Here is a 27852-nt window from a genome sequence, read left to right as displayed (position 1 = left end):
GCTCTGCATCAGACAAATCACGTGACAGTGGCCATGGAGGCCTCGAACGTCACAGAAGTGTCAGCGAATCAAGCTGTGCGGCGCGAAATTCTGAGTCGAAGCGACCGCCCACTTCTGCCCGGAGACATGACAACACCGATTTTAATTCTTTCTTCTGTCATACAAAACGGTTTAAAACTTATTCTCAGACAAAAACAACGACATTGACTTGAATAGTCGACTTTAATATTGTAAATGGCACTCAAGAAGAACGACACAATCCCACGGTTGAAAAAGACGGACGACACCGACCATAAACTGAGCCACAGGTAAGGACACTTTGAAAACTGAGTAAAAACTAAAACTATGTTTGTTTGAAGCGACGTTTTTTGTAATTGAAAAAAAAAGTGGCTCTTTCTTGACGTTGGACAGTAAATTATAAAACTCCTTTTATTCAAAAAAATGTATTCCAAAGCTCTTTTTTCCTCGAAAAAACTAACAGTGAAAAAAACAACAATTGAAAACCAACGTAGTATGCTTAAGTATTTCTTTTTTTTTAAACATGACATTTTTTCTTCGAAAATAAATGACCAGGTTTAGAGGCTTTTTCCCTTAAAAACAAACAACATTTTGACAATAAAAGTTATGAAAAAGAAAAACAAAAACTTGACCAGGCCTTCCCGAGATTCAAACGTCTTCCAATTGCGTGACCTCTGTGTGACCTCATAACCTTTCGCTCCAAACGTGGCCCAATGTGAGATAAAACACACTCCCTATTTCCTATTGTTACCGTCACATACACGAGATTAGGACGGCGCTCGCCGTTATGCAAGATTGTCCAACTGTTGCAATTTTTCACCTTGAGATAGACGTCAAATATACTGTGAAAAAATACTTTTGCACAATGATAGGGTCCACTTTTGTGGCGTTTCTCTGCCACCAGGCAGCAAAATGGTCGCCACAAGAGCAGAATACATGGCAAAAAAAGTCAGTTTTACATATCGCTACCAGGCTCTGCATCTCAAAATGTATTGGAGGGCGATAATAAGATGTCACATGTTTGTATTTGGCACCCAAACAAAAAAAATCACAACGCAACAGACATAAAAAGTCCCAAATTGATCTTACCCTCGGTTGGCTAGCATAGCTGGCAATGAAATGCAATCAGTGACGTCATTGGGCAGTAGGATCTTTGTGTAAATCCGCCGGCACGAGAGCACAAAGTTAAAAGAGAGGATGTCTCACTCTGTTTTATTTTCTTCTCTGGCTTTTACGCAAATATAAGAATTATTCACTCCAAAAGCAAAGGTATCTTCGATATTAAAAGACGAAAAGTTTGTTTTAACAACTTTGGAAGCTCTTTAATCTTAAATGATATTTGGTGCACCTCATCACCCTGTAGTGACACATCTCGTTGTTTTTTTAGGCTCGGCAAAAGGGGGCGGCAACCACTGCAGTCGGCTACGATCGCTCCATCCAAGCGGGCCCGGCCGTCATTCCCACACGGGCACACGGGAACCCGCATAGTAGAAAAACCAGACGGAGTGCGCAGGTGAAACGAGAAGAAGGCACAACTCGAGAAGACGACATGTCGGCCCCGAAGCGCCAGGACACCCGGAAGTTCTTCGAGAACCTGTCCGGCACTGGCAAGTCCATCGCGGTGCTCACCAGCGGCGGTGATGCCCAAGGTAACGACTGCGATGCTGGCTTTTCATTATCGGACAGCGACTATGGTTCTTCAATTCGGGTGGGCGGGGCGCATTATTTTCATTTTATTCACAACATCATTCTTCCTATCGTTTGGACCATCATACTGACGCTGTTGCATCTTTTCGGTACGCCATTACTATTATTGGTTTAATAAAGCAAAAGACGTAAATAACATCAATTCTATGAAAACCGAACTAGTCCGAAAATGGAATCACTCCCTCTGTGCAGCAAGTGGTTGTTGAACTGCACCAAAAAATGTCTTCTTAGTCCTTTGATATATTTTGCAAAATGATAGCTATTTTATGATTATTTTATTTATATTTCCTTATTTCTCAATAACTGCCACGGTCATGGAATCGTGACCGTGGAAACACGCTTCTGCCGTGTGACTTTCAAAGCAACATTAGTCCCGTTCGCTTGCACTTGTTCTTGCCTTTACTTTGAAAGGACATCGTGTTTTCCGGAAATGACTTTTGGGAGCTTGATGCATGCTCACGTCGCAGCGCCTACGTGAGGAGCAGCAAGTGTCCCTCGCGCACGCGCACTGTTCATGTTTAACTCCCCACTTATACGCGTACGCACATGAAAATAACGGGAACATTTACTTAACACTTTAAATTATAGACAATGCTTTCATCAATGTTATCACGTCGTCTGCTATTGACGGCAGTAGGCGCCTAATCCATTTACCCCGGGGAGTGCCCGGCAGTCCAAATGGATTGGACGTCCATTGCCGTCCGCTGAAATGATCTGCTTGTTTTTGCAGGGATGAACGCTGCGGTCCGGGCGGTGGTCCGCATGGGAATTTACGTAGGGGCCAAAGTCTACTTTATACACGAGGTCAATCAAAAACACAACATGACACACCCATATGCAGAATAAGAGGAAAATTGGCTGCGTAATAAACGATAGATGAGAACGCAATTTGGAACAGTGGGCTGGATTAATTGTATGCCTTACCCTCACCCAAAAAATCCCCACCCCCGTATGCCTTGAAAACCAGTTTGGGGTTTACAAATGAGTCAAGTGAGGAGGTGCTCGGAGCTAATTGATAATTGGATCAAGGTGTTGATCCTCGTTGACTCCACTTTCTCCTCACGTGCGCTCGCTCGTTCACACTTTTTTTCCTTCTGCGTTTTCTTTGGAGGCTACGTAAAATCAACCAGTTTTTTTTTCCGGTTATGACGTCTATGTTGATGACAAATCAAAAAGGGTGATTTGATTAGCCTCAACAACAACATGATTAACCCCACTAAGGGTCAGTGGGAAAAAAATGAAAATGATCCTTGCTAGCAAATTGTGAATCTTTAATGTAATTTTAAAAAAAGCAACTTGAAATTTAATTTAAATCTGACAATTGGCATCCCTCAGGGCTACCAAGGCATGGTGGACGGTGGCGAAAACATCCAGGAGGCTTCGTGGGAAAGCGTCTCTAGCATGTTACAAGTGGTGAGCGCCGTGAAAGGCCCGGCGGCGCCCTACGGCAAAAGGGCCCCGTCGACCTTTGCTCCCCGCAGGGCGGCACGGTCATCGGCAGCGCTCGGTGCAAAGCGTTTCGGGAGCGCGACGGTCGCCTGCGGGCGGCGTGCAACCTGGTCCAAAGGAACATCACCAACCTCTGCGTCATCGGCGGTGACGGCAGCCTGACCGGAGCCAACCTCTTCCGAGAGGAGTGGAGCGGCCTCCTGGACGAGCTCTTGCGCCAGGGTGAGCGTAACTGCTAATATTTCGCCGGAGGCATTTCAAAAGCTTGTGTGATATATCGCCTGCCGTCTGATGTCGCACAATTTTCATGTCCATTCTAATATGTGTTTCGGGTGGAAATAAATAATAGGTGCCTAAATGTCCACTCTCGTTCACTAATTAGCATTGTTTGTCATAAAGAACAATTTGGAGAATATGGGCATCGATCCCATTACCTCTCACATGCGAAGCGAGCGCTCTACCACCTGAGCTAATTCCCCTCCCATCTATGGTTATGGAAATGCTATAACTATAATATAAAGTGTAAATGGTTCCACTTACACTTGAGGGCCAGTCTATCCATTTGAAGACTGTGGGCAGAGATTTCCCACTGTTATCATGCTCTTCTAGGACACCACAATTAAGGCCAAAGTTGATTATGACATATAATTAGATGGGGAGTAGTTATTGAGACTTTTGTCTAAAGTGAGCAAATGTTTGGAGAATATGGGCATCGATCCCATGACCTCTCACATGCGAAGCAAGCGCTCTACCACCTGAGCTAATTCCCCTCCCATCAATCATCATGGAAATGCTATAACTATAATATAAAGTGTAAATGGTTCTACTTATAATTGAGGGCCAGACTATCCATTTGAAGACTGTGGGCAGAGATTTCCCACTGTTATCATGCTCTTCTAGGAAACCACAATTAAGGCCAAAGTTGATTATGACTTATTGAGACTTTTGTCTAAAGTGAGAATATGGGCATCGATCCCATTACCTCTCACATGCGAAGCGAGCGCTCTACCACTTGAGCTAATTCCCCTTGAAACAAAGCTATGATTGCGGCTGTAATTCTAAATGGTTTCTGTCCCCTCAGGAAGCATCAGCGAGGAGGCGGTGCAGGGCAACTCGGTGCTGCACATCGTGGGCATGGTGGGCTCCATCGACAACGACTTCTGCGGCACCGACATGACCATCGGCACCGACTCGGCGCTGCACCGCATCATCGAGGTGGTGGACGCCATCATGACCACCGCTCAGAGGTTGACCGGCCGTCGTCCGTTAACGGCTCCATCAGAGAGATGTCCCCCACTGACGCTTACTTCTGCTTTCAGCCACCAGAGGACCTTCGTGCTGGAAGTCATGGGTCGCCACTGCGGGTACGTACGTCCTCCCTCTGTCAAAACTTGGAGTTGTTTAGTATAAATTCGGGCATCAAGGGCTTACCCAATCGGCGACCAGTTGGCGTAACAATCTGTTTTTAGGTCAACATGATATTATATATTAGGTATCGATTAAATTTGGCAGCCCTAATATGTACTGTCTATATTTTGAACAAAATGTGCTCTGCGTAGATATTTGGCGTTGGTCAGCGCTCTGGCGTGCGGAGCCGACTGGGTCTTCTTCCCCGAAATGCCTCCCGAAGACGGTTGGGAGGACAACATGTGCCAGAAGCTGTCCGAGGTACGCATGCTGAACCCCCATTGACAGTGCCATAAGTAGACATAATTGACATAAGTATGACTCTGGTGGGACTCGAACCCACAACCTTTGAATGCCTTCGCAGACTAGCCCTTAGAAGTCCAGTGCGCTGTCCATTGCGCCACAGAGCCACATATCAATTTTAAGCATTTTGAAAAACAAATCAAAATTTTATATCTACACTTGATTAAATTCCCATGAAAATATCGTTAAGGTATCCAGAAAATAGAAAACTTTCAGAAGCTTTTTCTGGGGGGAAAAAAGAAAGACATTGACTCTGGTGGGACTCGAACCCACAACCTTTGAATGCCTTCGCAGACTAGCCTTTAGAAGTCCAATGCGCTGTCCATTGCGCCACAGAGCCACATGATTGTAACTAACAATCTGAGAATTTTCTTCAAATTTTATATCTACTCTTAACTAAAGTGACCTGGAAGTATCACTAAAGTATCCAGAAAACTTTCAGAATATTTTTCTAGGAAAAGGGTGACATAAATACGACTCTGGTGGGACTCGAACCCACAACCTTTGAATGCCTTCGCAGACTAGCCTTTAGAAGTCCAGTGCGCTGTCCATTGCGCCACAGAGCCACACATTCAGCACAAACCATCTGAGATTTTTTCCAAATTTTATATCTACATTTAACTTAAATCCCATAGAAATATCACTATACTATCCAAAAAAGAGAAAACTTTCAAAAGCTATTTCTGGGGGGGAAAAGCAATGCAGATTCGACTCTGGTGGGACTCGAACCCACAACCTTTGAATGCCTTCACAGAGCAGTCCTTAGAAGTCCAATGCGCTGTCCATTGCGCCACAGAGCCTCACATTACTAAAAACTTTTGAAATACATTTCCGTAATTCCCCTGGAAGTAGAACCCCCCGTCGATTTGGCCTCCATTTGCCCGCAAAGCATTGTTAGAAGCTGTCCAAGCGTTCATAGTAGATGGCAAAAGTGGTAAAAGTTGTCTTTGGTCGGCAGAACCGCGCCGACAAGAAGCGCCTGAACATCATCATCGTGGCCGAAGGCGCCATCGACCGCCAGAACAAGCCCATCACGCCCGACTACATTAAAGACGTGAGTCCCCCCCGAGCCCACGTGGATGGAAATTTGGCGCTGATTTCTTTCCTGCCGGGCAGCTGGTGGTGCGCAACCTGGGCTTGGACACCAGGGTGACCATCCTGGGCCACGTGCAGCGAGGCGGAACCCCGTCTGCCTTTGATAGGATCCTGGTAAGCGTCTGGAGAAAGGGGGAGGTGGTCTGGGGAAGAGGGTGAGGTTGGTATTCCCGCTAAACATGGGACATGGGGGGTTCGTTCCCTTCCGCAGGCCAGCCGCATGGGAGTGGAGGCGGTGCTGGCCTTGCTGGAGGCCTCGGCCGGCACCCCCGCCTGCGTGGTGTCGCTGGTGGGCAACCAGGCCGTGCGATTGCCCCTCATGGAGTGCGTGCAGATGGTAAGAGGAAGCAGCATGTTCAAAATGACTTTTCAACACAATTCCAATGTTATTGTTCAATTCAATGGTGATCATGTTTATCTCCAATCCTGACGTTTATGTCGTCTTCAGACGCAGGAAGTGCAGAAAGCCATGGATGAGAAGAAGTTTGAAGATGCGGTCAAACTGCGTGGACGGTATTTATTTTCACAAAACTGCTCCTGAACCACTCATCCTCACAAGGGTCCCCAGGGGTGCTGGAGCCAACCCAGCTGAAAATGTCACGGCTATGTATCTATCACGCAATGGGCCTATCTATTGCTCTCTCTGTGTGGTGGCCAAACCATCATTTTATGCATTTTTCCTTCTTTTTCAGGAGTTTTGAGAACAACCTGACCACGTACAAAATCCTGTGCAACCGCAAGGCCGACTCGGAGCTGCCCAACGTAAGACACACACATTTCTAAAGAACATGAACAAATAATTGACCATTAAAAAACAAATGTGTCTCTCCTTATAGCCACTCTGAAACGTTAGCCTATCAAGGTACTTCCCGCGCTGATGTATTATGGGCGCTGGCTTTAACGAGCCAATCAGAGATGCACGGTTTTGTTTTGTTTGTGTTGGAATTTGGATCTCAGTCAAATTTTTAAAATAAATTTGAGCTGAACGGACTGTTTTTTTTTTGTCTTTTGCTCATCTGGCCGGCTAGTCGCCACGGTAACCAGCGTACGTGGGCGACGGTGGCAGCATGCGGCTTCTCGCATGGCCGAATAGGCTTTCCGGGGCCAAGGTCAGAAAAAAATAACGTGCTCTTTTGGTTCCTCCTCAGAGTTCCTTCAACGTGGCCGTGCTGAACGTGGGGGCGCCCGCCGCCGGGATGAACGCCGCCGTGCGCTCAGCCGTCCGGGTGGGAATCACGCAAGGTCACAAAATGTTTGCGGTCAGCGACGGCTTCGAGGGATTCTACAAGGGCCAGGTGAGGAACTCTTTGGACTTTGCCGGTACCACCTCGTTCAGACGCTAATTGATTGGGGGATGGGCAGCTCAGAATTTTGGGTTGGTTCGTGGGCTGCAATAACATCAACTCGATTTCATGTGGGCCAGACCATTTTAGATAGAATATTTAGATATTTTTTTAAAATGGGTTATAAGAACTGGATCAAAATCCCTAAATATTCATTTTTTTATAGATATAAAACTGTTTATTTGAACTTTTTTTTCTTAGTAAGGGAAAACATCTAATAATCATTTGTTTTTCATTTAAAATGGAAACATTTTTTTGTGGAAAACCAAAAATATTTTTATATATTTATTTTGTAGAGTGATGTTAACACTGTTCAGAATGAACAAATTGCTTAACGAGATATGAAGAACAGCTGGCAGCGTGGGGGAGGGTGGGTGGTACCTTTCTCTCCCTGATCACTGACGGTTCTTTTAGGCTGTCTGAAAAACTCTTGTCTTAAAAGATGTCTATGTATTTGACTTTTGTTACTTCAATGTTTGTTCTTGGTTTCTGGGTTAGGGTGATTTTTTTTAATTTTAGGTTAGGTTAGAATTTTATTTCATCATGTATTGGGGAAATTGCTTGCTTGCAGTAGCAAGACAGACACGAGACCTTGCTAAGAAATTTTGCCCTCGTGTCTTTGTTGAATGGTGGGACTTAGAGTCAGGAAAAGTCAAAATCCCTGGTAAGAAAGGGAAGGAGGGCGGGGGAGGAATTTTCTGAGAGTAAGTCCTCGGCCGAACGAGATTGGGGGTAAACCGGCCGAGCTGATGTCGGTGTTAACGAGGAGTGGGCGCGGCTAAATTCAAGGGGATGGAAAGAGACATTCCTGCCAGGTCAGCGGGACAATTGACACCAGGAGCCAGGTGGAGGAGATAAGCGGGGGAGCGAGTGGCCGCTCGCTACACGGCTGCCAAATACGTACTAACAATCTGCCCAAGCCACTTTTAGCCAAAGTAAAAATGCACATTCTGTATCCAAACCACAAATAATAATATTTTCATATAAAGTTTTCCTTTTGACATGCTTAAAGCTGCTGATCTCTTAAAAAAATATAAAATATTATAAATAAAAACTAATATCAACCTTTTATTTTTGTATGTGTCTAGAAAAAAAGACTCACTAAATGGGAAAATTCTCTGTACCCACTTTGAAACATTTGGTGGCTCTAGAGTTAATCATCAATTAGAGCGGGGGTGTTAACACAATTGGGCAAAGGGTCGCTACAGCGGGGGCAGGGTTTTGTTCCGACAGTTCCAGCACGGAGGGAGCGTTTGAGCCAGGAGCTTTCTCTGGAAAAAAGTGACACTTGATGCCAATCAGCTGAGGAAGGCACCAAATGAAACTGATGCCATTTGCCTTCACGTGGCCATTTTGGATCGAAATTGACTGTTCATTTTTGATTTTCTTGTATTATTTCCACGTTCTCAAATCAGATTAAGGAGATTAAATGGGGCGACGTCGGAGGCTGGACGGGACAAGGCGGCTCGCTCCTCGGCACAAAAAGGTACACATCAAGTGAAATCAAATCTTTGGATGTCGTTTTCCGTTTTTTTTTTTGTGGTAGTCTGACTCATTGGTTATTTTGTGACTTGTCGGCGTAGAACGCTTCCCGGCAAACATTTGGAGAAGATCGCCGAGCAGATGAAGATCCACAACATCAATGCGTTGCTCGTCATTGGCGGATTTGAGGTAACCCAAACACATCACAAGTACATTCATATTATTTATCACATGCGCTAATGCTAAAGATAGATTTAAAAAAAAAACATTTATTGTGTATGATGTCAAATAACATTTTTGTTGTCTTGAAATGTTTTCATTGACATTTTGTCAATCACACATCATCATAGCACTGTTATTGTTTAAGATTGTGTGTGCATTGTGATTGGCTCTCTCCCTTTGGCTCCTCCCATTACTTCAGTCCAACCGCCATTGTTTATTTTTGCATCGATGCCACTCGTTCGTTAGCTTGTTTCTCCTACATGTTGACGTCTTGTCGTAAGAGTCCCATTGGCCCCGCCCTGCTCTGTCGGTACCTAACGACCAATAGAATTCCGGCTCTGACCTTTTCAGGCCTACATGGGATTACTGGAACTTTCGTCGGCCCGGGACAAATACGGCGAGCTGTGCGTGCCCATGGTGATGGTCCCCGCCACGGTGTCCAACAATATACCGGGCTCGGACCTCAGCATCGGTTCCGACACGGCGCTCAATGCCATCACGGACGTAAGTCGTGATTGGCCGTGCATGAGCATGCTTGTGTGTGTGCATGTGTGTGTCCCGTGACAAAGCGGCAAATGATACAATTTCTGCAGTGGAATAACTAGAAAAATGGTCAAAAGCAGATAGATTTGAGTGCCAAATTTGATTAAAAAATAATATAGTGCATCATTATTGATTGACAGTTCATAGCACATTTTTAAAAGGAAGAATGAACTCAAAAAGTGCCCTAAAATGTCATTTGATAGTGGACAAATAGGATCACCTGGTGCTAAGTTAACCTCAGGTAAGTGTGCGGCATGAAGTGGTTTGTTGTCGTGACTTTCTGCTTCGCTTCGCTCTTGTTTGGTCAACAGCGGACGGAGAAGTTGCCGGGTGAAGGGAGGTCCTTGTAATTTTCCACTCTGTCCGTGTGTGTGTGCGTGTGTGAGTGGAATTTGACGTTTAAGGAGCGGCCAAAACGGGAGCGCACCTTTATCAGCTCACTTCAGCACTGAAATGTGTTAACAGACAACTAGGTCCGCCATGGTGAATTAAAAAAAAAACTAACCATAACGAATGGATTACAAAATGAATCGACGTCTATTTTGATAGTGGGTCAATGTTTAAGACATGTTGACCGTAAAATGTTCTGTATTTTCAAGTTATTGTTTTTTTCGGTACACTATAACTTTACATTAAGAAAACAAAACCATAGACATTGGATATTTGTCATCGGCCACGGCTCTGAAAAATGTGTCCAACTCGCTTTCGTTTTTAGCCCGCAAATGGGCTTACTTGTCAAATGGAGAGAGCCAATGAACAGAAAGCCCACTAAAAGGGCAACGAGGGTAACACGCCGCGTGGTCCGCCAGGCCTTTGAGTCGGTCCTGCAGCTTTTTGAGGCCCGAGGGCGCTTTGAGGAATTTTGCGTTCCACTCTGCGTGCTTCCCGCTACCATTAGCAACAACGTGCCGGGCACCGACCTTAGCCTTGGGGCCGACACCTCACTCAACGCCCTGGTGGAGGTAAGTCATGCACCCACGTCGCCGCACGCCTGCCGCTTTGTCACGCAAATTGTGATTCGTCGCCGCCGCCGTGCGATTACACCACCGCCGTGCGATTACGCCGCCGACTTTTAAAGCCGACGGCGTGGTCATCTGCAGACGTGCGACCGCATCAAGCAGTCGGCCAGCGGAACCAAGCGGAGGGTGTTCATCATCGAGACCATGGGAGGCTACTGCGGCTACTTGGCCACCGTGGGAGGGCTGGCGGCCGGGGCCGACACCGTCTACATCTACGAGGAACCTTTTGACATTCGAGACTTGCAGGTATGTTGTGACGCATTTCCGTGGTGGTTGCTCTATTTGACAGATTTCCTGACTGACCTTAGACCTTCGATTTTGGATCATGTATGCCAAATATTGCGCCCAAAATTTGATGTCTCCATATGTAGGCTTCTTTTTTTAGATCAGGCACTAAAGAAATGTTGACTTTTTAGGGGGTGTAATCACAATATACCTGTTTTTTTGTTCTTCTTTTCAGGGTAATGTGGAACATCTGACAGCAAAGATGAAGACCACCATCCAGAGAGGTCTGGTGCTCAGGTGAGAAACAACAAAAAATGGCTGCTCTGTTGAGACGTGGCTGTAAAAAAATGCATGCGTGCAGGAACGAGAACTGCAACGTGAACTTCACTACTGACTTCATTTACCAGCTTTACACAGAAGAAGGTCGAGGGGTGTTTGACTGCAGGAAGAACATTTTGGGACACATGCAGCAGGTTAGCCTAGCATCTTTTATTTAGATACTTGTTGTTGCTATACTGGTTGTTCTATCGGAAAAAAATGGCATTTGAGGCTTTGCGCATCCACAGGGCCAACCAAATGTTCTCCTGTTTTCCTCAGGGTGGCGCTCCGTCTCCCTTCGACAGAAACTTTGGCACCAAAGTGGCGGCTAAAGCCGTCCAGTGGATCACAAAGACATTGAAGGAGTCCTACAAAGGAGGTAAAGGGCAACTGAAACGTCAAAGACGTTTGACGCTTTGACCATTGGACGATCCATCCGCAGGTCGAGTGTTCGCCGATTCCGAGGACAGCGCCTGTCTGTTGGGCATGAGACGGCGAGCCATGGTCTTCCAACCTGTGGCACAGCTGAAAATTGAGACTGACTTTGAGTAAGAACTTACCGACAAGTAAACGCTATTTTTTCTTTCTACAAATTCAGTTCTTGACGTCCGTTTAACTCGTCCAATCTTCCTTAAATGTCTCATCGGGTGGCTATTTTTATTCTTCCGCTGTATATTTACAGGGATTTATCACTAGCTGATCCCAGTAGTGCGTAGTTTTCCATAGTCAACATTTATTTTGGGGGTGGGGGGAATCAAAATTGAATTGCCTAAAAATGGACTGTAAGTCCAAAAGTTTGACCCCTTGTCATATTTTTTGTCCCCAGGCATCGGATCCCCAAGGAGCAATGGTGGTTAAAGCTCCGCCCCCTGATGAAAATCCTGGCCAAGTACAAGACCAGCTACGACGTGTCCGACTCGGGTCAGCTGGAGCACGTGGGCAGCTTCCGGGCCAAAGAGGGAGACACCATGGCCGCCATGGCTGCCATTTGAGGACCCCAAAAAGCTGAAAGGTCTATTTAACTCTTTAAAAAAAGTCACGTTGTTCCTCTAACTTATTGCAGATTCTAATATAAAATTTAAAAGTGCACTCCTATTGATCACCGCCAATGTAGCGTCATTTTCTTGCGTTGTTGTTGCTAGAATGTCACAATTGGGTGTCAATGGCTATACATGACACTAGTGTGTGTACACAATATTAAAGCTTTGATGGTTTAATTTTTTTTCCCCTAGTCGTTTGTGAGCCAGTCAGAGAAAAAACAATAGACTACTATAGAGTCATTAAAATAATATAACTCGTTATCGTGTCAAGTGGCACTGAGAGAAAATTACTATTCCCTCGTAACAGTTATCGTTCGCCTGTCGTTGTCAATGTGGGTTGATATTAGAAGGTTCCTGATTGTGTCCGCCAGAGGGCAGCGAAACTCAACCTTGGTTGTAGCAGCTGGATTTGATCCTGATTTCGTTGTCCTGTAGGCATTTGGACAGGTTTTTCAATCTCAACTAACTCGAGTTGTGCTTCAAGAAATGTCATGAATTTAACTGCAGTAGTTGTAGCACTGCTGCTATTTTCATGGAACTCAAATTTTTGTTGTTGACTGTTTGCTGTATTGTTGCACAACTAAAACATTATAGACATTAAAATAATGTCTATGTTTACATTGAAAAAGGTCTTTTACAAGCACGCTAATAAAAGTAAGCATAAGTATTTCAAGAACTCATCAAAAGTGAATCTTATGACTGTATGGCATCCCATGATGTAGCTCATAATTTGGCCTGGGGCCACTCAAATGATTAGGATTAGAATTCAATACAAATGTTTCTTTATTCAAAATAGAATCTTCACTAAAGTGTCAATATATACATGATCTGTACACAATAATTATATAAATACCCTCATTATTTTTGGCAAACCCGTAACGAGTCCGTTTTTAAGGCAACGTGGACCCGAGTAGAGGGAAAGGCAACATGTAGGTAGGTGCCCACCTCCCCTCAATAAAAAGGTGTTGAGGTCCAACCGGATCCACTTTCATCTCACACCCGTGACAGGGGCACCTGCTTTGGGAAGGACACAGAACTCCCGGTGCCGGACCTCCAGGTGAGGCCCGTGCTGACGTCGCTGTACATGGAGCCGCCTCCCGCCGAGGACGCCTTGCTCCGCCAGCAGCACCGCGTGCACCAGGTCCTCCACGAGTCCAGGGTCTTGCGGGACCAGACCCAGACACCCGACGTCACGCCCCCCAAAAGGCCCATGAAGTACTTGAGCATGAAGACGGCGTAGTCCGGCCGTGGGGCCTCCGCCGAGGGGGCGGGACAGCCGCAACGGTAGCCCGCCTCCCAGGCCCGGCGGTTGTGCTGCTCGTAGAAGTAGCAGGCCACGATGACGGCGGCCGGGACCGTGTAGAGCACGGTGAAGACCCCGATGCGCAGCATCAGGCGCTCTAACTTGTCCGCCTTGGCCACGCCCCCGCCTACCTGCCGCCGGATAACACGGCGGATGCGGAAAAGCGAGACGAAGCCGGCCACCAGGAACAGGGAGCCCACCAGCAGGTAGACCAGCAGCGGGGCCAGGACCAGGCTGCGAAGATCGTTCAGGTCCCGGTTGCCCACGTAGCAGACGCCGGCCACCGGGTCGCCGTCCACCGAGCCCAGCGCCAGTGCGGCGATGGTCTTGGTGCTGGGCAGGAGCCAAGCGGCCAGGTGGAAGTAGGGGGCGTAGCCGGCCACCGCCTCGCTGCCCCACTTGAGTGCGGCGGCCAGGAACCAGGCCACGGAGAGGATCACCCACCAGATGGACGCGGCCATGCCGAAGAAGTAGACCAGCAGGAAGACCAGGGTGCAGAGCGCCGAGCCCCCGTTGCCGTTGGCGATGGCGTTGGACCGGGGCGTCTGCGGGTCGCGCGTGCAGGCCACGCGCTCGTGCCCGGCCGCCAGCCGCAGCAGGAAGCCGCTCGACACGCAAAGGTAGCAGGCGGCCAGGAAGATGATGGGCCGCTCGGGGTACTTGAAGCGCTCCATGTCCACCAGGAAGGTGGCCACGGTGGTCAGCGTGGAGGCAAAACATAAGGCGGCCCATAGACCAATCCAGAAGCTGGTGAAGGTGCGCTCCTCCGCCGTGAAGAAGGGGCTGTGGCAGGCGTTGGAGGCGGCGGCGCAGGCCGGGTCACCCGACGGCACACACTTGGACGCCACGGGCACCTTGTGCTGCTTGTAGCCCGGCTTGTAGCCCGGCTTTCTCCAGGGTTTGAGGGGGCGCTCGGTCGCCGGCGCCGGGCTGCTCCTCCTGGCCGAATCCTGCTGGTAGTCCATGCACAGCTGGTCCTGGCGGCCCTGCTCCGGCAACAGATCGCAACTCATCCGGTCCGGCCACGGGAAACCAAACTGCCTCATGAGGGGCGCGCAGCCGGCTCGCGCGCGCTCACAGACGCTCCGGCAGGGCGGCAGCGGCTTCTTGTAGTCCTCCAGGCAGATGGGCGTGTACAGGCTGCAGAGGAAAAAGCGCAGGTCCGACGAGCACTTGATCTCCACCAGCGCCAGGAACTGGTGCACCTCCAGGCCGGCTTCGTCTTGCGTGTCGTGGTGGAACTGGTTGGGCATGTACGTGTGGTTGTAGCCGATGCCCTTGCACATGGGCACCGAGATCTCCTGGCACTGCAGCGGCTTGGCGCCCCAACACCGCGACCGGGGAACCGCCAGGGTCAGGAGGTACAGCAAGGGGAAGAAGAGCGTGCGGCTGGGCCGGGGGAGCCGCCCCCGGGACATAGCCGGCCTTGGGCGAACGCGCCTCAGTCGGATGGAGAATGGAAGAGCATGGCAAAGTTTGCCGAGCGAGTGTGGGAGTTCGGTGGGCGGGCAACGGGGCTTTATACACGGGCCGGTCGGAGGGAGGGTACTAGGAGGGATGGATGGATGGAGGGAGGGAGGTACTAAGGGAAGTAGGGATTTGCTCCTGCTAGGGGGAGGGACTCAGCGGGTCGGGAAGGCGGGGACATCACCGAGGAGCGTCCCGGCGTGTCAATCAAACTGCAGCTTCGGAGGTCCAATACACACGCGCAATGAATACAATCGACCTATTAGCCTGGAATGTCATTAGCAAAGTCAACAGTCGTTAAAAGGGATAAGACTTCTCCAAACTCACGTCCGACAAATGCAAAAAGGATGCCTTCAGGAACAATCGGAAAACTATGCATCACCATCGAATTGTTTTGGCTTTGTTTTTTTTTTCAGGAGGTGGACAAATTCCCCTTTCCCCTCATTGTTCAGAAAGAGAAAATACATCTCAGGGAATAATTGTTTTACCTCAAGAAACGTTGTTTAGAACATGTATTTATAATTACAGTGCTACTTCCTGTTTCAGCGTTTTTTCTGACGGACTTTTATTGTGTGGTGCAATTGGCCAGCGACAGCTATACACGTCCAATCAATTTTTATTCAGGAAGGACCCCAAATTAGTTTCTCGTCGAACTTGGACTTGCGTCGCTCTTTCCGTGAACACGACAAACCAACAGTGCAAGCTTCCGGTACGAAATGCCGTGTTAATTTTGTATAAAACAATGATTATTGAATACCTATGAATGTCTAACGATTTGTTTACTCATTCAGACAAAGAAGAGCCAATTTACGTTGATTTGATGGCTGAGGTTGGCGAGTCAAGCGCCGGTAAGTAACCCACGTTATTCTCTTACGACTTGATGCTAAATTCTGCTATCACATGCTATCATGTGCTATTTTGTCAAACTATGTCATATTCGAGAATAGAAGTCAACTGGTGTTTTGAAAGTGTTTTATATTCATGCAGGGGTTATGGAATATTTTGTGTACATACATATGACTCTAATTAGCAATTACCGCGAGTGGCTAATTGCTATGCTAGCCGATGCTGTAACTACATTGTGAATGAGTGGGTTAAGCATACTCTTCAATGCTAAATTCTGCTCTTATATGCTATTTTATCAAACAATGTCTTTTTCGAGAATATAAATGAATTGGAGTTCTAGAAGTGTTATTGTAGGGGGTATGGATTTTTTTTTTGCTGACACATGTTAGTTGTAATTAACTAATGCTAATTAATAAGTAATTGTCCATTACTTAAATAATCTATAGTTGCGCCTCTAAAAGAAACATCAGTGCTTGTTCAGGGTAAAAGTAGTCTCTCAATTATATAGTTTTATGTGGTTTTTGTCTTATCTAAATTTTGCAGCCTACAACCATGATCAAGCTGATTTTGACATCAAGTTACAGCCTGATTTACAATGTGTGTGCATGAGGTTAATGTGCTCTTGTTAACCCTCCGCAGGGGGTGGTCTCGCTGCAAAGGGAGTCCGCTGTTTGTCTTAACTGCCGAGCAAATTGTTTGATTGGTCGCACGCTGGGCGCGATGATTACGCCGACATAGCCCACCCAAAATGCGCGCAAGTTTGTTTAAAGAGTTTCCCCGACCTCGCCCCCGAAAGAAAACAAACAGATAAGAACTAATTAAAGTCATTCGCACTGAGGAACAGATTTGTGGATTTCAAATGGCGCAAATTGGACGCCGGTAGACATAAATGGTGGACAAAGAGCTAATACCACTCCTTGCAAGTACTCGCTACAATATGGTATTGAGAAGTTACTACATAGTTACTACAAAGGATTTTGAGAAAGTCCAAATATTATTTAGATAGCAATTTCCTGCAAAATCTAGGTTTTTTTTTCTTCCGTCAAATAAAAATGAATCTCCTCGATGAAAGTAAGCTATCATCAGCCCATGAAGATAATTAGACGACATTGGCGAGTACGCATTCCTCCACAAGCGGCGGCGGGGCCCTCGTGACAACATTTGATCATCTCCGTCTTGATGGAAGCGGAACACGTGGCGTCACGCTAATGTTCTGCGCTTGTTCCGGCACTATCGCTTCCGCCGCGCTGGAATCCCCACGCCACTCAACGCGCAATTTTCGGCCCGTAGCGCTCGCACAACGACAACAGCGCTTTGTGGCAAAACTATGACATGATCGTGAGTCATCGTTATAAAAACCTAAATGTGTCAGACAGCGGAGTGTCTGGTAATGGTTCTTGCGCTTTAATGCTATTTAGCCAAGTGCCTCTGGGGCTAATATTAGCTTGAGCTAATCTATGTGGCTGGAGTGAATGTTTGCTTTTGTTCATGTCAGCATTTCAATTGCATTCAAATAACTTCCACTTTCTTTGACAGCTTGAACATTTTTTTCTTCAGGGGTTTAGATGGACCGGGACTGGTACATTTAGACCAGTTCCCCGTATCCCACTGGCGTTTCACCGAATGGAACTCGTGCCGGAAACCCGAGACCGTTAACTGCTTCTGTTAATCAGCTAGCCAGACTATATTTCACTGTATGGCTCGCGGGCCACGTGGTGCTCCAATCTGGCCCCCAAAAGCAGATTTCATTTTTCAGATGACTTCCCGCTCTATGGCACTTTGCTCTTGTTTTGTATCCCCAATCACAGTCCTCAGTTCGCCGAACCCAGTACAAATGGTCCCGGCCAATGAGCTAACCAGGAAGTGACCCCAAAAACCTCTAAAACCAACCGCCAGAGTGGAGAAGCCAACAACAGGAAATAACCTGGATAAGCTCCAAAATCAAAAGGAAGCGTCTCGGAACCCCGAACATCCGTTAAAACTAGATAACGCTAAAACTATCCTTTTAGGAAATCAGGAAGGTTAGCAAAACTGGCTACACAACCAGAAGCAGGACTTAATCCACCCAACTAGAGACCGTGACCAATACCAAGAACTGGCAGAACCTGGACTGAAAGTTGATCTAACAAGCAAATTCCTCCATTTCCAAAGAAAAAGTCATTTGCCTTCAAGTTGAGGGAAGGAAAGCCATTTTTGATGAACAAGGCTGATAGACCAGGTCCGGAGGCCGACTGGGAATCCAACCCGACACTCTGCATCCTGCGGGAGTTCGGGTTACATGTTGCCACCCCTCCCCTCGCATACCACCATACCTAGTCTGGAAATGGACTTCCACGTTAATATACCAGAAGTCCCCCCCCCTCTTGAACCCACATGGTTTCTCCCAGGACTCTCAAAGTTCTCATGGGACAGGCAGGGGGACGCGGACGGGGGTGGGGGGTCTTGTATTCTCACGGCTTATGAAGACGTTCACGTTTCAAAACTTTCCTGGAAATAATAACAGCCGTGTATGAAGCAATAATAGTGATGATAAGAATAATAAATGGCGATTCCACCGGTTCCTCGGTCAAAAAACAAGACATCCTTTGAAGAGTTTCAACGTCGGTCAGTGTTCAAATGACGTCCAATTCATTTGAAGTGGGAAGAATTACAAAGGATTGCACATCTATAACTGTCAATGGCAGAATATTTTCTTTTTTCCATTAACCAGGCATGAGTTTTCTACAGTAAAATAGTTTTTTTCCTTCCCTACTATTGTCTTATTGATTTTATCTTGTATTGTTTAACACCAATAAGGAAATGAGCCTTTCTTACACATCTACATGCATATGTTCCTTAATATTTATTCTCCCTTTTATTAACTAAATCAAACCAAAAAATAGTTCTCAAAGTATACATTTTTCCCAAAATTTCTTATGTAAAACTATAGTGAATGACTGTTAAGTGTATATTATTATAGCTTTGACTTTGGTTTCCCCTGCTACAACTTGCCCTTAACTTTTGGCAGGTTGGATTGGCGCCCGCCGAGCCGTGGCGGCGTGCGTGTTTACTCAAGGCGGGACCCGCAATCAACGAAGGTGAGTTTTGCGGCTAACCCGGGACAACCCGCGCGTATTGCTTCACCTTCCTTCCGCTCAATAACCAAAGTAAACATTGGCACGGACACGCGCAACAAGCGCGACCGATTGTCTCCTCAAATGGAAACATTGGAGAGAAAAAAAAAACGTGAGCGGAAAAAGGTTGAACCGTCTGTCAAATTTGGGGATTTTTTTTTGGTGGGGAAATGAAAAATGTTCACATGATTGTGTTTTTGTTTGATTTTTCTTGAAATAAAAATAAGCAAGACTATTTACTGCTTTTGAACCTAATTTAATAGGCTTTTTAAATATCAGCTCAGTTATTTTTTTATTCAATTTGTTCTTATTCTTAATTAAAAAAGTGACTACTCAAAGAGCCTAAATATAATGAAATAACTCAAAATGATATTTAGGAAGCAGCTAATTGTTGAAGCATGTTTTTTTTTCCGAGCTTTTGTATTCCGAACATGTTTTCTGGTTATTGTTTTGAAATAAAAGCAGAATTTTCCCTATTTCAAGCGTAAAGAAACTCTGAACATATTTTGTGGGTAAAGTGGGACTAGACCTTGACGTGTGGCAGACTGGGTGGTGCTGCTTTTGGGGTGTTAAGGCCAGCCTTGTAAATTACCGCTTGTTCTCGGGGCGTCGTCCAGCAGCCAAAGCATGCCAGCCCGCGTTATAATTAACTTCTTTCTTCAGGGGGGACCGCGACGCGCCGTGGGTGTGAAACGCACTTATTATTATTTTTTTTGTTTTTACGAGGCGCTCGGGCCGAAGCAGAGGAAAGCTTAGAAAGTGACGAGGAGAGGAGAAAGCCTACACTGTTTTTAAAAAAACTTGTCTTTGCATTCTGCTGGGACAATTCATAGTGGCGTTCCTGTGCTGACCAAGTCACTTTAAATGCACCTGGGCCTCATTTTGGAGTGGAAAAAAGGGCTCTTTGCAAATATTTACTCTTGTTTGTTTGCGTGGCACCAATTAAGATCAAGATTGAGATAAACAGCCAGAAGATTTGTTAACACGCGCTCGCATCTGCTTCTCCGTTTACTTTGACTGACACGCCGGAAACAACAAAACGCTTGAATAGAAATCCCCCTCCAGCGCTAGCTAGCGTCCTCTCCACGCCTTTGACTCATTGGCCAACCATTAACGCTGACGAATCAAGCAAGTTTTCACGTTATAGCTTCGATAGGGCCGCTCCACCAAGTCATAAAATGAACCATGACATTAGAGCACAAGAGAAAATGACCTATAGTCCCATGGAAAGAGTCGCAGTAGACCTTTGCACCCCCACTAAAAATTCCACTGCATTATAAAAATACGAGTTGAAGATTGACATGCGTTTCACCCTTTGGACGCTCGCTATCATTATTACACTATTTGATATTATTCCATACTATACTACACGATGCTATATAACACGTGACATAATACTGTCATTTACTATCCGATAGTGTTGGATTTATGGCTTGTCCCCCCCCCCCCCCCCCCCCCCCGCATAGTTGTTGTTATCCGAGCAGTTTCAGGTTCAATTTTGGCGGCCGAACGCAAAAGACGAAGCGCTACGACATGTCAATGTTTGACCCGTCAGGAAGCGAATAGCTAAACATCTTCCTAAACTCCGGATAATGATTATTGGAAAAGGCGTGGAAGCACTTGAAAACATTTTGCCGCTATTGCTGAGAAAGGAACAATGGCGCCTGAATTTTAAACTTTCGAAACATTTTATAAAGAGCTATTGCAAGTGTATACTACTCGTCATAAAAATATTGCTTTGCTTCGCTGAGGATTTATGGGACTAAAGTTCAATGCTTATACTTTTATTGGCTGTGTAAACATTCTGGGCATTATTACGTGGGTCAACCAACGGCACGCCAGTTAAAAAAAAAAATCCCAAACTATTCATTACTGGAAACAACGGAACAGACTGTCAATGTTAAAACAATTGGAGAATGTGGGCATCGATCCCACGACCTCTCACATGCAAGCCGAATGTTTAAAATTTCGGTTGTGCGGAAAGTCCATTTTAGGACCAAATCAATCACTTGGAGACTGTGGGCACAGAACAATTACTGTATTGACTCGCATATACGCCATATTTGTCGCCAAAAAATGGAGGGTACGGCTTATATGTGCATAAATTAGAATTAAACTAAAGCACTAAATGGCTGATTAGCGAAGCAAAAACTTTCCTCCTATCTTGTTTCCCACGTCTTGCCCAGGCCAGAACAAAGTCCTCCCCAGAAGAAAGTCGTCCCGTGGTGTTTTTCCCCCCTCATTTCACAGCCGAGGTGTTTTTCTTGACCTCCTTTTCCCTTTTTTTTTTGTACCTGCACTTCTTTCTTAGCGCTCTTCTTTTTGCCTTTCTAAGGGGCCTCATTATGACTTCAATAAAAACATTTTTATTTCCCCTGGCCCTGCTCCCAAGGACAAAAGGGGGCTTTTGGAATGAGGTGGGCGGGTGGGGTGGGGGGGTTGAAGTGTCCATTCACGGGGGGCTCTGGGCTCGAGCCTCCTCCGGGCGGCCATTGTGTCCTGGCAAGTTTTACAGTAGTCAAAAGGAGGGGTCTGAAAGGAGGTCCTAATAAGGGTGCGGTGGTGCCGGTCCTTCCTATTAGGACTCAAAAGGAAGTGTTGCCATTGTCCAATACACACACCCAAGTAGACACACACAATACACAACATACACATATGTGCAGGGGCAAGCTTGAAAACCTTATTGTGGAATTCTCTATCTGATTTCAAGACCTCAACCTGCTTTGGAATTCGACTGTGAAAGCCTAGCAGACACTCAGGACTGTTCCTTTTTTTTTTTTTTCAATGGTGGTGGTTATTTCTGATGAGAAAAGCAATACATTCCACACATGACTTGAAAAAATGAATAGGAAATGAGCAGGAATGTCGGAAAAAATGTCAGTGAGTAACCCCAAATAAACAAGAAGTGACCTGGCAATTAAGATAAACTCGCCCAAATAAACCCAAAGTACTCTAAAATTGACAACCCAGTGTCCCAAATTGAACTTAATGGCCTTCCTGTGACGAGAATAGATGTTCCATTCATTTGGCCTGTTAATCTATTATTTCAACCTTTTTTTTTTTAAAGTTTCCCATTAGCAGCCATTGTTCATTTCTTCATTTTCTGTGCTGCTTATATATTTCAACAATGGACACTTATTTGAAACTAAAGTCTTAAGTTGCTCCAAAATAATAGGAAATGACCCCAAATGAACAGGACGTGACCTTTCTTCAGTTTTTCCCTTTTTTTGTCAAAGTTAAAGATGACACTTAATGACAAGTATACAATTTTATCAGTGAGGCAGGGTGGTCCTCTGTAGCCATCTGCCGACGGCCTAATTGCTCTCGTCATCCTCTCGAAGACAATTAAGGCTCCTTCTTTCCTTCCCTGGAAGCCGATAACGACAGTTTGGGACCTCATCTTCAACCGTAATTAACACGCATGTTGACAATTTGCGCCACTTGATTCTGGGCAAATCCCTTGGCCATTGTGCCGCTAATTGGGCCCAATGTAAGCAGATACTTGGACGCAAATCCCTCCCACTTCTTGACCGCTCCGCGTTCAATGGCGTCCTAATCCCTCCAATGGTAAGCCTTCCAGTTTTGCACTTTGCCCACCATTGACGTCCCATCCCATTTGAGCTGGTCGACGTTGAGTTCCTTTTTGCACTTCCTTGTTCATTTTTGGTGTTTTCCAGGTCACTTCTTGTTTATGTCAACTTGCTTTCTGTTCATTTTGGATCATTTTCTGTCACTTTCTATTGATTTTGGTTCTAGTATGGTTTTTCCGGGTTACTTCCAGTTGATTTGGCCATACTATCCGTTCATTTTGAGGGATTCCTGCCCATTCTGATCCATTACAGTGAGTTTTAGGGCAATGCTAGCAAGTTTTTGGATCCCAAATAATGACACCAAATGGAGAAACAAATCGAAATTGTTCAGTACTTTGTTTTTTTTTTTATTGTAGTCTTGTAAATAGTACAATGGCGTTGATGTGTAGTACCAAAGTTAGCTGGCGTAGATGGCGGTTGGAAGTAGAGAAGCGTTGGTTCTCAGGCGCAATCAACGGCCCGTGACCGACCCTCCCCCCTCGCCGACCCACCGTCAATCAAAGAGCACAATAGCCTCCGCCCCCGACCCGCCGTCGCCGCTGCCCACGCTCCTGCCGACAAGGCGCTTCGACTTTGTCTTTTGTTAGCGCTGAATGCGGGCCATTAGTCAACAGCCCGGGCCGCCATTGACTGCGAGGCCGCGGGTCGCGTCCGAACGCGGCGGCGGGAAAAAGCGCATGAATATGGGAGCAGCCCCACGCCGCCCCCCCATTATCTGGTGGGGTGTGCGTTCTCATGTAGGACACAAAGTGGCCAGAAATGTGCCCGGACAAAAGCAAAGTGCAGTCATGTGACCTCGCTTTGGCTTTTTTGAGTTATTGTTATTGTTTTGACTTTGAAAATTCATTGCACTCCATAGGAATTGCCTCGTTTTGCTACGAGAAAAAGGGAAAGGTAGCTTCCTTCCGGCTTCCAACCAAAGCCTAGATGATGACGGGACCATCTGCGGCGGCGGCGGCGGCGGCATCCCACGTGGAAACGTTTCACAAACAAACGGCGCATTGAGCAGGAAGGAGCTCCTTCCCCGGGAGATTCCGTCCAAATGGCCGTCCAGTCGGGGACGCTTAATGCGATTAGCCGAGAAGCGGGGCCGCGTTGTGCGCCCGCTGTGGGAGTCCCGTTAAATGCTTTTCCCAGAATTCTTATACATCACATTTTTTTTGAGGGAGGGGGTTTACGTGTTTCCATTGAGTTAATGAACAGGCCTGTTGGCGCCATTCCAAAACCAATCACGTATCGATCAACCCAGGAAATGTCAATAGGCTAATCAGTGACCAAATAACTCCTTTTCTGACCTTTTGACCTCACTTTTTTCCCCCTTTTCCAATGACAAACATATTCTGCAAATATGCGATTAAATTTGCCTACGCCACTTTTCCAAGAGTGCAAATGATCAGGCATTAGCAACATGTGTGCACTTTTCTTATCGGCCAATCCGCTTCCTTCCTAGCTTCCTTGCACTCTTTCTTCCTCATCTTCTTTTTCCCTCCACGCAGCGGCCGAGCGAGCGAACGACGTCGCCCCCCGCGGGCTAATTAGGGCCGCGACCCGACTTATTTACATTTAGAGCGAATCCCCGGAACGCGTAAAAAGTCATTAACCCTTTTGTCGCCGTGTCAGCGTCCCCATTACGTTCCATTGTTCTCCAACGCGCGTCTATTTTCCTTCAATTGAATGACAGGCAAAATCTCTTACAATTCCGAGGTAGAAAATAATACATCTCCGAAGAGGACGACGAAACAAAATCAGTGTTTTTTTTCTAGGGTTCATATTAAAGCTGTCAACTCATGGCGTTTAAATATTTAGTTTTCGTCAATTTAGGTGTATGTATTCAAAAACAGTGATAAATGGGGCTCTCTTGATTGTGATTTATTTCCATTGATTTCTCCAAAACTTGTCTCAGTAGTGTCAATATAGTTATATCTATTATTCATGGAGGATTCCAAAGTTTTGCGTTTGATGGGCAAAAGGGAAGAGGAAGTCAGCCATTTTGCCACTTGACATTCAGTGTGATTTTCCGGCTTCTTCTAAAGTGGAAAGCCTCCATTTGTGAGCGGATTTTCTTATTGTTATTCCGCGTAAAGCCTCGTTTATTTCCGCCCAAAGCGACATTGAGTGAGTGACAAGCTGAACTCCGTTCGACCGAGCCGCCGCGGCGAGGGAGTCGACGAACAAGCGTCACATCTCTTTGGCAAAAACTCCGGCCGTCAATCATCACGCGCTCGCCGTTTCGCCTTATCACGAGGACGCGCGCGTTCGTCACCCCGACGGAACGCGTCTCGTCTCGTTTCCGACGTCGAGACCAAAATAAACGTCGGTTTGCAGAGAGAGAAAAAAAATGGAGCCTTCTCGTATCGCCGAGCAAATAAATCGACTGTTGTTCAATGGCGGCCAATGAGTGCACTGCTTTTTTTTTCTCCATTCCAGAAAGTCACATTTGAAAGCCTTTTGCCCGTCTTTTGTGACCATCGAGTGAGTGTGTTTGTGCCATTTTGTGTGTGTGTGTGTGTGTGTGTTGATTTAGCCGCCACCAGCGGAGCTAATGTGACAAATTGAAAGTGGGTGTCAGCGCGCGTAACAACGGCAACTTCTGGGGGAATTTCCAAGGCCTCTATTCTTCCTTTTCTCATGCCGACCCTCCGTCCGCGTCGACGACAATGGTGAAAGGGGCTCCCTTTTTCTTTATTTCTTTTTTTCCTCTCTCTCTTTCTTCCGCTAATGGGTCGAGGAGGGCCGGTCGGCTTTGGGGAGGCGGAGAATCAAAATGGGAATGACATTTGCCATCAGCCCAGCGTCTTTTGTCCACTCCATATTTATCTGCATTGCAAATTGACTCTGGGCGGGGGGTGCCGGTTCCCACACACACCCCACCCATCAATCAAACACACATCTTGAACAATACTAGAAATAGCCAATTGCAATTTGGGGTCCATTTTATGTGACTTGCTGTTGATTTCAGGTGACTTGGTGTTGATTTTTTTGTATTTTGGCTCAATTCCTGTTGATTTCAGGGCAATAGTTGGTCACTTGCTCTCTATTTTGGGAAATTTGATGTGCCTTCTTGTTGATTTCAGCATTTCAGGTGACTTGGTTAATTTTGGGGCATCGGACGCCCGCCTGTCATCGTCATCGGCAGCGCTGAAAAAGCAAAGACATCCTCATCATCAAATATTTTTTTTGTCTTCTTCTTTGACATCTCCCTTTTTTGATGATATATTCAAATAGGAATTGTTTGATGAAAGCCACTTTTTCTGGCCCGGATGGCGGCGAATGGTGCCAGAGCTTGTGTCAGCTGTCAATCAACTCCTCAACGAGAGTGCATTGAAAGGAGCGAAGGCGTGAGCCCAGGGAAAATTGCCGTGGCGAGTGGGCGGAGACGTACGCACGCCTTCCTCGCTCGCAATGTTTGGCGGATGAGAGAGACGCGACGGTACCCCACGTCTTGAAGATGACACAAATCGACGACGGAGGAGGAGGAGGAGGCAGAAGCCACGTGGCGGCCCCCTTTTTTTTCTTTTTTCTTTTTCTCCAGCGCCTCACCCCGCTGAGCCGCCTTAAAGTGGCAGTTTGGCGCCCGCTGATCTTTATTATTAGCACGGAAATTTCAACAAGGAGCCGAGCGTGTCGCCGTCAAAGATGTCCTTTTGATTCCGAGTCGTAAAAGTCTCACGCAGAGACACTCGTGACTCAAACTTGGCGGGATTTGCGCTAGCAAAAAATTCAGACTTTACAGAAAAACAACACCAACACATAAATAAGCAATTGTTGCTTTGCCATTTTTCTTCCCGTCTAATGACAGCTTGAAATCATTGTATGGTGTGCAAAGGATACTGGGTGTCTTGGTGACCCCGACCAATAGCAGCGATATTCCGGGGGATTACGGTAAAGACTTTGGCAGAGCCTTCCAAATCCCAGCGGGCCTCCGACTGTCTTTCTCATCACGCCGTCTGTCCGTCAATTCATTTGCGTAACGAGCCGTGCGCCTGCTAAAACGCTAAAAGCACAAATCATCCGACGGAAGGACGCCAGGAAACGCCAAAGGAAACGGACGGTCGGTCCCCCCTCCAGTCCCAAAATCCAGCAAAAAGCAAGATGTCACAGCCAGCCGTGCGTAAAGTTGCGGAACGTTATTTTCTTTTCTTTTTGTACCGTGTTGCATACCGTATTGTATTTCTTTTTGTATTTTCTTTATTGACTTTGTTTGATTTTTAGTATAAGTGAATTTTTTTATTTTTATTTCAACCTTTTTTATAGAAAATAATGTGGAAATAATATGTGAAATATTGCCTTTTATTCTTTGAATCATTGATTTTTAATGTCGTTTCTCCTTGTCAGGATCACGGGGTGCCGGAGCCTATCCCCACCGTCGACCACTCACCATCACTCTGGCACTGGGCGGAAATCGAGCCCATGCCACTTGCGTCCAAGTCAGGCAGATGAATTACTAAACACCATCTGTGAGTACTTTTTTACACAAAGATCATTCCATGTGATGTGCATTATTATAAAATAATCAATTTAAATGAATTGACTACATTTAATCGCTCCCATCCTCCCCCAAACCCCAAAAAAATCTCCATTTATAATCCTCATTCAAATATTATCACGACACATTCAAATTCCTCTGGGCCACACGACGGCAAGCATCGGGCCGGACAAAGGCCCCCGGGCCGCCACTTTGACACCGGCCGGCATCACGATTTTTTCCCCCTTGCCTTTCTCGTTTGGAAACCCCGTTTTGGAGCGGCTGGAAGAAAGCCGAGTCGCGAACTCTGTCACCTGGAAAAAATCTTCCCGTTTGAAGATGACGATAAGCGCGCCAACGCGTCGCCTGTCAATCACGGCGAAGAGCGTGCGCGAGCTGCGGGGGGGCGCCCCGCGCAGCGCCCACGTGCCGCCGACTGACAGACGGCTGTCACCTTGGCCTCGTCACTCCGGAGCTGTCAAATTCCGTCCCGCGACGTGCGCCTTTTCTAGCCAAACATCTGGAAAAGTCACATTTTCAAATGATAACACGGCGATTAGCACGCTAAGGCTAATTGGATGCCAAATAGCACGTTCTTCGCCAGACAATGTGTTGGGAATGAAGTTTATCCTAAGGAGACGGACGCCACGGGAAGTCGAGAGGAAGTGAGGGGACGCCCGAATCAATAAATATTGGGTCAGACGCGCTAACGCGGCTGGCGTGAGAGCGACGTGACCTTTGAGGGGGCGGGGTCAAAGGTGTTTTCCTTTTTGGCAATCACGGAGGTCCACTTGGCCTACAAAATGAGAAGCCCCAACGCAAGATGATACAAAGAAAACAAACTGGCCGCGTTATTAAATTGTGCTGAAATTGTGCTTTCATGGCCCGCCTGAAGGC

General features: G+C 46.5%; 1 protein-coding gene, 1 long non-coding RNA gene, 6 other non-coding genes and 1 pseudogene across 10 annotated transcripts; 2 read left to right on the top strand and 7 right to left on the bottom strand.

The window, feature by feature from the left end:
• The first annotated feature begins 164 nt into the window (after positions 1-164).
• LOC144202054 (ATP-dependent 6-phosphofructokinase, platelet type-like) lies at positions 165-12348 on the top strand. 3 transcript variants are annotated; one of them, XM_077724988.1, is made up of 24 exons: positions 165-308; positions 1406-1667; positions 2456-2529; positions 3061-3138; positions 3207-3396; positions 4256-4421; positions 4494-4538; positions 4734-4842; positions 5843-5938; positions 6001-6093; positions 6191-6316; positions 6428-6492; positions 6672-6741; positions 7128-7274; positions 8738-8808; positions 8906-8993; positions 9378-9530; positions 10379-10531; positions 10670-10834; positions 11049-11110; positions 11175-11286; positions 11411-11510; positions 11574-11679; positions 11958-12348. In XM_077724988.1, the coding sequence occupies exons 2-24, from the start codon at positions 1568-1570 to the stop codon at positions 12121-12123; spliced, it is 2535 nt and encodes an 844-aa protein (XP_077581114.1). In that variant the 5' UTR covers positions 165-308; positions 1406-1567; the 3' UTR covers positions 12124-12348. The 3 variants fall into 3 exon arrangements, with proteins under 3 accessions (XP_077581114.1, XP_077581113.1, XP_077581112.1); XM_077724987.1 differs by lacking the exon at positions 9378-9530 and having other exon boundaries at positions 167-308; XM_077724986.1 differs by lacking the exon at positions 10379-10531 and having other exon boundaries at positions 167-308.
• trnaa-cgc (transfer RNA alanine (anticodon CGC)) lies at positions 3581-3653 on the bottom strand. The gene has a single exon. It is a non-coding gene; the product is annotated as a tRNA-Ala (tRNA).
• On the bottom strand, positions 3872-3944 carry trnaa-cgc (transfer RNA alanine (anticodon CGC)). Its single transcript has one exon. It is a non-coding gene; the product is annotated as a tRNA-Ala (tRNA).
• trnar-ucu (transfer RNA arginine (anticodon UCU)) lies at positions 4900-4991 on the bottom strand. The gene is given in 2 exon segments: positions 4900-4935; positions 4955-4991. It is a non-coding gene; the product is annotated as a tRNA-Arg (tRNA).
• Positions 5133-5224, bottom strand: trnar-ucu (transfer RNA arginine (anticodon UCU)). The gene is given in 2 exon segments: positions 5133-5168; positions 5188-5224. It is a non-coding gene; the product is annotated as a tRNA-Arg (tRNA).
• On the bottom strand, positions 5359-5450 carry trnar-ucu (transfer RNA arginine (anticodon UCU)). The gene is given in 2 exon segments: positions 5359-5394; positions 5414-5450. It is a non-coding gene; the product is annotated as a tRNA-Arg (tRNA).
• On the bottom strand, positions 5593-5684 carry trnar-ucu (transfer RNA arginine (anticodon UCU)). The gene is given in 2 exon segments: positions 5593-5628; positions 5648-5684. It is a non-coding gene; the product is annotated as a tRNA-Arg (tRNA).
• Positions 12349-12936: 588 nt separating the features above from the next.
• On the bottom strand, positions 12937-14984 carry LOC144202055 (frizzled-8 pseudogene; annotated as a pseudogene).
• Positions 14985-15177: 193 nt separating this feature from the next.
• On the top strand, positions 15178-26869 carry LOC144202057 (uncharacterized). The gene is made up of 4 exons (XR_013327458.1): positions 15178-15650; positions 15733-15789; positions 18795-18864; positions 26826-26869. It is a non-coding gene; the product is annotated as an uncharacterized LOC144202057 (long non-coding RNA).
• Positions 26870-27852: the final 983 nt, after the last annotated feature.

Source organism: Stigmatopora nigra, chromosome 9, assembly GCF_051989575.1.
Source record: "Stigmatopora nigra isolate UIUO_SnigA chromosome 9, RoL_Snig_1.1, whole genome shotgun sequence".
NCBI lineage: Eukaryota > Metazoa > Chordata > Actinopteri > Syngnathiformes > Syngnathidae > Stigmatopora > Stigmatopora nigra.
Note: the sequence above shows the minus strand (reverse complement) of the source record. Positions and strands in the feature narration are given on the sequence as shown.

Bases quoted from the DNA above. Each gene is read 5' to 3' on its own strand.
- LOC144202054 (XM_077724988.1), top strand. From the start codon at position 1,568: ATGTCGGCCCCGAAGCGCCAGGACACCCGGAAGTTCTTCGAGAACCTG. The intron at 6,094-6,190 runs GTAAGCGTCTGG...TCCCTTCCGCAG, and splicing joins CTGCCTTTGATAGGATCCTG to GCCAGCCGCATGGGAGTGGA. The intron at 8,809-8,905 runs GTACACATCAAG...TTGTCGGCGTAG, and splicing joins TCGCTCCTCGGCACAAAAAG to AACGCTTCCCGGCAAACATT.